Source organism: Panicum virgatum, chromosome 4K (genome assembly GCF_016808335.1).
Source record: "Panicum virgatum strain AP13 chromosome 4K, P.virgatum_v5, whole genome shotgun sequence".
Lineage (NCBI taxonomy): Eukaryota > Viridiplantae > Streptophyta > Magnoliopsida > Poales > Poaceae > Panicum > Panicum virgatum.
Genome location: NC_053139.1, coordinates 4,346,401 through 4,357,041, shown reverse-complemented (window position 1 = coordinate 4,357,041; position 10,641 = coordinate 4,346,401). Strand labels below are relative to the sequence as shown.

Here is a 10,641-nt window from a genome sequence, read left to right as displayed (position 1 = left end):
TGAAATTGACGAAATCACCATAGATGCCTCGCTGTCGATGGGAACGTCGCCTACCACTGAAAGCATAACACCGTTACCCCACGAACATATACATACTACATGATATTCAGATTATCTATGTAATCATACAAGGGAACATATGTGCCAAAACAACAGCAGTCAACTATGATGCTGCCATGCTGGTAGGGTGGTGATGGATGGGCGGCAGATGTGAGCATGACGCATGGATCGTTGTCACCAGAAAAGAGGAAAAGGAGGTCGTGGAAAAGGAAGACAGCGAGGGTAACCATACAAGAGAGCTCTTTTAGCGGTTTATGCCAAGTATTGTGGGCTGTCCTTCAATGTACAGCTGAAGAATATATAATATGTTTTTTAGTGTGTTGAAATTAGCTATGCATATTATAAAAGTTAAATGATAAGAAAGATGAATCAAAGGCTGTGGAGTAGTGAGGAGTACCGATAGGTAGATGTTCCTCAAGTGTATCATCACTCGATAATGCTAGGCTCAATAGTCAATGCTAACCGGTTTTCGGATACATTTGATTTAGGAAAAAAAAATTCAAATTACTTCCCTCAAGCACGACCGAAGTTTGGATAAGTCCTATTCTTTTTTTTTCAAATTACCCTCCACAACTATATCATTTAGTCCAATCGTCCCTTACCAAGATTTTTTTATTTATATGTGCACAAGTGGAGGGTTAAGTTCAAATTTTGTAGCGAGAGAGTGGACATCATTAATTCTTTTAAAAATATTTTATGATTTTTTCATTATACAATTATATGTCATAAGGCTTAATATATCGTTTGCGTCCTAGCCTATCCAAATAATGAAGAAAAATTCATAATGTAACTTTAAAGATATGCCATGATTTATTCTATCACCTAGCAAAATTTCAACCAAAACCTCTATTTGTGCATAGAGAAATAAAAAGACAAATCTTATTGAGGGGTACATAGTTCTGGGGGTATTTTGAACAAAAATAGTTTAGGATGTTATCCAAATTTTTACCATACATATAAGGGGAGTAATTGAACTTTTTCCTTTGTTTTATCTTTCAAACAGTTGATGATCAAAATAACCATGATGCCACATTTTATATTTTTGATAATTTTGAAAATAAGATATGAATACTATTTAAAAGGTTATTTGAGGTATTTTGAAAAGAAGAGATGGGCACATAATTTAAAATAATGAAAATTAACAATTATTCACTTGTTTGTTGAGAAACACCAATTCATAAGAACGGCTCCGAGCCTTCCTCGTGAAAGACGAAGCTTGGGAAGAAGGTAGCAGGTGGCCCGAGGGTAGTGGCGGGGTAGGATTGACCCCAGGGGCAAGCCTCCCCTGACCCACTGTTGGGTCCGCCTCCCGAGGGATAGAGGTAGAATCAAAGAGTGGCTAACCTAGACATCTTTGTAGTAGGAACAAGACAAATATGTCTATAAGAGCATAGAAGAAGCATGAGGGGGTCGATGCCCTGGTCCCCCATTAGTTTCATCCTAGCTTGACCCAAGCATGGGACATGGCTGCATAAATATCTATACTATTTGAATGTTTAGATATTTAAGATATTAACGAGCTGGATTCAGCTTCAATCTCATTCTTGCTTTCAGTTATTTCTTGTATATGTGATCATAATATTCGTGGTCTTAATAAATTGAAGAACTTGATGGACTTGAAGCCCATTCTAAAGCTAGTTTTTGGTGTTCCATTGTTACACTACGTAATTAAAGCAGTTAGGTGAATGTTTACTTGTTCATGAGACACAGTGACACACGTTCAACAGACAACACACACTCACCCTGCCTCGATGAGCACATCTAAGGGACCGCACCGACATATCTTGAAATCGAGAAAATCACCATTAAAATGCCTTGCTGTTGATGGGAACAGTGTCTATTACAAAATAGAATAAAAATGTGTACTCCTAAAATAAATTAAGAAAAATGTGAGCATGGTTCGCGGGTGAATAATGTTTACTTACTTTAGCTACGATTTAGCTTATGCATCCGAAAAGGCACTTTCAACTTTTACATACTACATCCGGAATTAGAAAGAAAACCAACTTGCTCCAAGGTCTTATCCACAGGAGCTGGCTTATTAAGACCGACTCATGCTACTTACCCGGATGAAGTGAGACATGTAACTCCGAAAGGAACATCATAGTCTGCCATTTATATATAGTTTGAAGCAGATGTGTACGTGTGAATGAGAACTGATGATCGATAGATGTTCAATCAAGTGGTGATCACGTAGTAATCAGTGAATGAAATTGCTAGTGTGTACAAGCAGACAACACAAGCAGAGACAGCACCCTCCCCAACCTAGCAGCAAACAAAGACGAGGCAACAAGTGGTAGAAACACGAGACGTGGCGTGCGACAGCTGCATCTGCTAGCTGCTAGTAGCTCGACCGTCTAAAGCACGCATGGGCATGGGCCTACAAAACTTCCTTCCTATCTTAGCTTACTCAACTTGCAATCACTCGAAGAACACACAGAGCTAAACCAAATTAATGAAGAATAAAATAGCGCTAAAATCATGTCGGCAATCTGTATGTGCAGGAGTACTGTGCAACTACTAGCTGCTAGTGCCCGACCCCGGGGCTCGGGACGGACCCCATCACCCGCGCCGCGGCATTGCCAACCGCCGCCATCTTGCCATCGAACTCCGGCGGCGATCCTCGGAACCCGCTCCCGGCCGCCGCCGCCGCCGAACCATCCATTTTGTCGTAGCCCGGCGCCTCCCTGGTGGCGCGTGGTACGTCGGCAAGCAGCCGCACCCTTGCCGCCGCGGCGCACGGAGGCGGCGCCACGACGAGCGCCACGGCGAGCGCGAGGAGAAGGACGAGCGCGGCCACCCGGCAGGCCATCGATCTCTTGCTCTCGAATCTTACTTGTCTCACGACGAAGAACTGGCTGTGTGCGTGTGCTTTGCTTTAGTCTAAGGCAGCGCGAGCGAGCTGGTCGGGGAGGATTTCGAGGGGATTAGGGAGGGTTTATAACTTTATATAATAATCGCCGCGAGCGCGCGGCCAGCGGGGGCGCGTGGTTGCGGCCGGGCTGCTACCGCTAGCTGCTGTGCGCCAGTGGAGAACGCGAGGCGTAGGGACAAAGCCAACGCCACGGCGCGTCGCAGCAGCCAGCCCGGCCGCGCGCCGCCGCCCCGTCATCAGCCGCGTGCGTACGGCGGCAAGCCCGGCGGAGCATCGGGGCCGAGCGGAGCGGACAAAAAACACGCGGCCGCGGGTCGGTTAGTCAGGCGGCGTCAGGATCGCCATCACATCGGGAAAAGGCTCTCCGGGGCCCGGTGCCCCGGTGTGCCTTGCGCCGGGTCGCGAGCCGGCGTGAGCGACGCGGCCGCGCGCGCTGCCGGGGGTCGACGACTCGCCGGCCGGCATCGGCCGCTTTGCGCTCGTCGTCCATGTGATGTGGGACGGCGCCCGGCTGGCTCGTTGCTTGAAGCGAGTATCAGTGCCTGTAATTAGCGTCTCCGCGTTAACCGTTTCTGGTATCGCCCGTCGCGTAATTTAGTTTTTTTTTTCTGAGCGTGAATTTGAAGCAAATTAACTCACGTTTGGAAAAGAAAAAGGGAAAATGAATAATGTGATGTTTGCTGAGTCTTTGAGATGCTTAAGCTTTTGTTTAGGTGGATTACCAAAGTGGGGAGGGACCTCATCACTAGAGTGGTACAAACCTTGCTCGAATCATGGACCTTTGTTAAAGCTAGCAGACGAGGTCTTCATCTCATCATCTCAAAGGTAAAAGGTTACATTACATTCTGTCGTTTTGCGCCATCCCAGGGCTTGTTTGGTGGTAGGTTTTCACATGAATTTTGCAGGAATTTGGTAGAAAAATGATTCAAATTCTATGGAGACGAGGAGAAGTCCCCGTGCTCCAAATACTCCTATACCGAAACGTTTATTTATTTATCTTAATTTCGTGAATGGTGGAAATGAAAAACGCGTAACTGTCCAATCAAAGAGAAGGGAAATGATGAACCCGGAACAGCATGTATGTAACAAAGCAGATCAAGGAAAGGCGTTTTGTTTGAGATGCAAAGTTATAGGCTGGCGGTTCGATCGCGTTGCTCTTGCTTCGCGGGAAAGCTTTCCTTTCCAATTAAGGGATCCCACTTGCTCTCTGGCTTCCTGCATAGGATTGGCTGCGAACGGAATCGTTGCCTGCGTGCAGAAGGCACCATTTCTTTCAGGCAAACTGTTGCCCGTTGCCTGTGTTCTTCCTTGGACTTATTGTCACAAGGATCCCTTTGTCCATGTTGTCTCAACTCCATATAGATAGTAGATGGCATCCTTTACCTACTACTGTTCCCCAGAAAGGAAGCGGCGCATAGCAAACACAGGAAAATAGAGATGCTTGTACAAGGGACAACTCTGCGTTCTAGTGGTGGAGCCATGGTCATATTCGCATTTTAGAAAAATCCAAAATTTGTGATATTTGCAATCCGAGCGCGGATTTTTTTTCTTTTTTTAAAAACAAACAAACAAAATGAATAGATGGATGAGTAAATAAATAATGTTGTAGCACCACGCGGACGCAACGCTAGTTTAAGTTTTTCATTTTTTGGATCTATGTGTCGCTGACTCATTTTAAAATCCATTTTCTCAAACAACAAGTTGAGTACAACCCACTAACCATTCAGATTCAGCAACAAATTTTTCCGGGTTTTCATTTTATTAATCGCTTCCTTCAGCTCCTATATATAGCATATACATCTCCCTAGTTTGTTTCTTATCCGCTTCTTAAAGTCAATGGATTAACTTCATCCACAATGATCAAGTTGACACTAATGAGTTCAAAACGGATACTTTAAAATACAAACATTTGTACACAAATTCAATGCCAACGTAACCTCCAACTCATCTTTGATGTGATCCCAATCACACACACGCGTGTGAAGGCAATTTGGCAAATGGATGGGGAGAAGTGGATTAAGATTGTTGAGCGTGTTGTTTTCTGCGCTAACAGGAGATCAATGGAAGTGTGCACGCTACTTCTCAACTTTTTGTGCTCAAATGCAGCTTCCAAGCTAGCACGCTGAGCTTACATTTTATATTATTCAAGCACAAGCTAGCGTCCTGACTCTACGAGTGATTGTTTGGGCAACTAAATATTCCTTGATGAGTGGTGCATATCCGGTAAAAACTGGCTAAGTGTTGCAAACTTCAAAACTTTCTTTAAAAACATATCCACAGTTATTCAAAAATCTTGAACACCATGTTGTGATGAGATTGTGGGGCAACTTAATCATCTTCAAACTTACATATGCTTTAGCTTCTGAGTTTGAAAAAAAAAAGAATTTTATGGCTGTCTAATTTCTGCTCAATACATGAGTGTGTGTAAATGTAAATTAAAGTTGCAAACTCCTTTTTCAACCTCATCTTTACTCAAACCGAATTTTTCCTGTAGTGAAATGCTCTAAATTGTTTTATCAGTAGTCACCTCTGAGGGGTATTTTTTCAGTACAGAATGTGTGCTGGTTCAGAACTTAGAGGCTGGGTTGTTTGTTTAATTCCATTATAAAAAACTGACTCAAACAATTTTGTTTATTTGAATCAATAATGCCGATATAGTATCATTACATTGTCATCGTAGCCAATTTCGTCGATCACCAACTAACTAACTCAAACAAATTTGTTTGTTTGAATCAATAATGCCAATATAGTATCATTACATTGTCATTGTAGCCAATATAGAATCAATCTTGCCCTCAACGCGATGATGGAATCGAAATCTCTTGAGGAGTCGTTTTGAAGACGTGCGCTGCGGAGAAGGACATGATCGATTGAATCGCATCGGACTGTTTAGAGAGCACTTTTGGGATCTTTCTAGAACATTTTTTATCAAGGAAGTTAGGAGGATTCTGGAAGTGGGACCTAGATAACTGTGTTGACGGACCTATAAAATCGTTTGAAGTTGGGTTGGCCTTTGAGCCCGGCCTAGGTACATTTCCAGAGAGTAGTATGATTTAGCCCACCAACGACCATGTCTTGGAAACGGGCTTCGAAATTTTCTAGCCTGCCGGCGTTGTTATGAGTCCGGACTACTTGTGTATCTGCCGTCATGGTCGTCACTGTCATTGCGAATAAACTTCACCGGCGGTTATTAGATTAATTGTGAGATCTCATTTCAGCCCCAGTACTCTCAAAACGCACATAATAGTCCTTGAACTTATCCTGAGTTTTATCATGGTCCTCATACTCTCAAAATACACATACGAGTCATTAAACTTTCTGCACTCTCATATCGGTCCTTAAATTTATCCCACGCTCTCATCTTGGTCCTTAAACTTGTGAGCCACTGTAACACCCCTGTGTTAATCGTCTCGCTAATCACGAGTTAACTCGCAAATCGTGGACTCAAATTCGTCGTTAACGCTAATCGCGTTCGCATAGTAAACATCTACTTAGCTGTGTTCGATCTTGTTTTTGTCCTTGATCCGAGCTCCAAATCAACTTCCGCCCAAAACGAAAGTTGTAGCTCTTATTTTCCTCTACAACTTTTATTTTGGCCAAATTTTGTGTTCCCATATCAAATTTTGAGTTTTGGCCGGTCAAAAACTGGTCAAAATCATTCAAAATGAATTACTGGGCTTCACTGTGCTTCTCCTGTTCGTCTACTGTGCTTGCCCGACGCCTTACCGCCGCTGTGGCCGCCGGCGAGCGACGCCACGCGTCGGCAATCGCGCCCCGGCGCCGCTCTTCTCCTCGCGGACGCCCTGGAAGCTTCCCTGCCAGTCTCCTTTCCTTTTCGTTCGAGCTCGCGTGCACGACGAGCCGAGCAGAGAGAGCAGAGCTCGTCGCGCTGGCCGTTCCTCGCCGTCCCGCCGCGAACCCTTCGCGCCCGAGCTCCCCAGCCTCACCCCGCACCTCTGCAGCACCTTCCCGAGCTCGTTTGAGCCATTTCCCGGCCGGAATCGAAGCCACCGCCGCAAACCACCGCGAGCCGACCGCCGGAGTTCGCCCTCTCGCCGACGAACCACCTCCGCCGCTCCTCGAGCCGATTGAAGGTAGCTACGAGCTTCCCTGTTCCCTACTCATCCTCTCCGATCGTCTTCCCGGGCGAATCCGCCGCCCCCGTCACCGCAGCGCCGCCGTGCCGCCATGGCAGCGCCGCCGCCACCGCACGCACGCTGCGGGGCCGCTCCGTTGCGTGCCCGCCCGCGCCGCCGCGAGCCCTAGGGCCGCCTGGGGCCACTGGCCCTCACCCGCCCGCCGCGCCGCCAGTTCGACTCGCCGCCGGCGGGGAACACCCGCGCCGCCGCGCGCCCCGGCTTGCGCCCCCACGGGCCGCCGCGCGCACGCGCCCCCTCCCTCTGCGCCTTCCCACGCACGCCCCTGGCCCCGCCCGTTCCGGCCGTGGGGTCCCGCCGCAGTGCCGCCGGCCGGCCTTCCCCCTCCGCCGGCGGGGAGCGCCGCCGCAGGCCGCCTGGGCCACGCGCTGGCTCGCGCGGGGCAGAGCAGAGGAAGGGGGGGAAACGGGGCTGGGCCGGCGCCCACTGACTAGTGGGCCCCGGCTGTCAGCGCCCCCCCCCCTTTTTATTTGTTTCCAGTTTATATTTCTTATTTTCGGCTGAAAGTTTATAATTGCCTAGAAAATTGTAGAAAAATCCAAAAATTGCAAACCCAATTTTGTTAGGTTTCTAAAATCATGGTCTTCAGAGGAAAAATAGCTGTGCAGGTCAATTGTTACTTTTGCTCTGCTGAAAATTCAATTTGTGTTTAACATAGTTTATTTTGTACCACTTTTTCTGTTGTTCGAAAAATTATGAAAAATCTGCAGTGGCTTAGTTCTTGTGTGGGTAGTTCACTGGAAAAGTTTCAAGTGCTTGTTCTATGTGCAGGTGTGTGGATCTATTTGTTGTTTAATTGCGTTTCTAGGGTTAAGATGAATGCTTTCGATCGTCGTTACATGTTAGAAAAATTTGGGTGGCATGCTTACTGTTTTCAAGTTAAGCTGGTAAATTTTTGTTACTAGAGCTTATGCGCAAGTTAGGGTTTTGCTTAGATTGTGCCCTAGCCTTACTCTTTTCTTTTTGTAAATGTTAGTTGTTATTTCATGTATGTGTACCTCAGCAAAGCAAACTCCGGTTTTAATTCTTACTGCTCTAAGCAAGTTAGTAGTAGTTGTTTTTGAAGGAAACACTTCAGGCTAAAATGTTTTAACTTTTGGAATCGCTTCAGCAGCACTCATGCATTGCACTGTGTTCTAATCGTTGCATGGCATATTTTATTCGTGTAGACGCCGCGAACGCAGCTGTCCACGAGCTAGTTGCTGAGCCGGTCCCGGAGCCACGAGCAGAGGAGCAGCAGCAGGTCGCCGTTGAGCACGCTCCAGAAGACTTCGTTAACCCCGCTGACCTGCAAGGCAAGCCCCGGAGCATAACCATAATTTAAAATTATTCAATGTTTATTTAAGTATTGTGCATTTATGTCTAGGAGTTGAATGGAACCATAGTATGCATGTTTTCCCTAGGTACCGTGGGCCTATACTAGTATGCAGGTGTCGATAGAAATGCTTTGCTAAATAGGATTTCGGTAGAAGTCGAGTGATTGCTGTCACTCGCGAGTTTAGGATCTTGATCCCTTAGCTTTGGCTTGGAAATTTGTTGATGAGTAAAAAGAATTGGAGACCGGGCGGGAATGAGTTGGTTCAGGTGAGAAAATGAACTCCCGCCTGTGTCGATTGAGGACCGTACCGTTGTTGGCCCTGATGACCGAGTTTGAACAGTACTAACCACATACCGGAAGTAGGAGGTAGTCGAAACCGGTAAGCTGTATACCACATTACAGCGGTGATTTGAATTCCGCCATGCTACGCTGGGCGTGGGAGTTGGCGGGTGTTGGATAGGATGCCGCCTCCGGGTTCTCCGGGAGTTCACCGCGAGGGGCCCATCACCTGGGTTTTAGCAGGCGTAGTTCAGATGCCGTGGTAATGTGGGAACAGTTGACGCGCATGGCCCGGCGGGGCTTACATGTGTCGTGTGAGTTAGGTCCACCTTGCAAGGTTAAATCGGATCGATTCGCCGTCTCTCTCGGTTAAGAGAACCTTGGTCACTGCGTCACATCGTAGTAAGAAGTGGAATAAGTATTGAAAGGTAGCGATGGAATGCCTTACCTGTTGTTCTGAAGATTAATCTAATCTACCATGTGTGCTCTAGATGATTAGGCGAACTTAGATAATACATGATTTACTAAACGGAGCTAAAATATTGAAAGTAAGGATTCAATCCTAGCAGCAATTCAGCAAAAGAACTCCAAAGCCAAAAAGCTTTGCATGTCTAGGTAATGGGCTAAGTATACCCAGAGTCGGGTAAGCCTTGTTGAGTATTAGTATACTCAGGGTTGTTGTTGTAACCCTTCTGAGCAGGTTGTGTCCCTGCGGACTTCGAGGAGATTTGTGCGTCCTGGATTGGACAGCCGCTTCCTCCGGGTTGGACCGTCGAGTGGGCCCCGTCTTCCCCGTGAAGATTGGGCAGGTTGGCGTCACATCGGTGGGCAGGATGTGGAGCTCACCTTTTATCGTCGTCGTAGCTATCGTATTGTATTTCGAACTCAGTTTTAAACTTCCGCTATGCGTTTGAACTCTGTCGTTTGTATTCGAATCTTTTATGTAAAACCTGTGTTGTAAATTAATTTGAAGATTCTGTATGCTGGTAACACCTGTGCTCGTCTTCGTGCGGGTCTAAGTGCAATTGTGATTCTGGAGTACAGTAGTTTAATCGGGATTTTACCCGACAGCCTGTCAGGTTACACCGTTTTAAGTGCACAGTAACTTGATTAAGTATTAAGATGATGGTTAGTGCATTTAAGCCGGTTTAATTTGGACGGTGCTGCTACAGCCACTCTCATCCAAGTCCATATACTACTAAAGTGCGTTGATTTATTAAAAACATTATTCAATTGTTTCAAACATTTAAGATTTCAAAATAGTTCACATCCCACTCAAATTTTATCCAAAATGCATAAAAAATCATCACAAACACATGGGTGTCCAAGAACCTTGGATACAAGATTTGTTGAATTTTAGAGTTGTTATTTCAATAATATTATTTCATAATTGATTTTAGTTTAAAGATAAAAAGGATGTGAAAACCATTTAAATTTTGTTATTTTAGGAAAATCGCAAAAATAATTTGACTCATGGTTATTTTAGATATTTTGATATTTCACACTCAATTCGTTATGATGTCTAGCCCAGGAATTTTGGAGAATTTTTAATAGGATTTAAACTTGGTTAAAAATCTTAAACATTTGAAGCAATTTACAAATATTTTAAATAATAAATTTAGTTTATACGGACTTGGACGAGAGCGTCTCTTAGCTCAGGCAACACATTTTGCCAATCAAGTTCTCATAGACTCCAATCAAACTAGCTCTCAATGGCAAATTTGTGCTTGCACATGGATATGGGAACAAATAGGGCTTCCAAACGGCCGGATGAGTTTCAAAATTCAAACCAAGCGCAAACTGACAATTGTAGGGTTGGTCGTTATTAGTTTCATTACTTGTTACAATGTGTTACAATCGTATTTTGTGTAATTTGAGACACATAACAAAGAAAATGGCGACAAAGAAGATAGTAACAAGCTAATTAAGGATAAGAAAAGAAGGGATCTCGA

General features: G+C 45.3%; 1 protein-coding gene across 1 annotated transcript; it reads right to left on the bottom strand.

The window, feature by feature from the left end:
• Window positions 1-2,200: 2,200 nt before the first annotated feature.
• On the bottom strand, window positions 2,201-3,079 carry LOC120705004. Its single transcript, XM_039989552.1, has one exon. The coding sequence runs from the start codon at window positions 2,870-2,872 to the stop codon at window positions 2,588-2,590; it is 285 nt and encodes a 94-aa protein (XP_039845486.1). The 5' UTR covers window positions 2,873-3,079; the 3' UTR covers window positions 2,201-2,587.
• Between the last annotated feature and the right edge of the window lie 7,562 nt (window positions 3,080-10,641).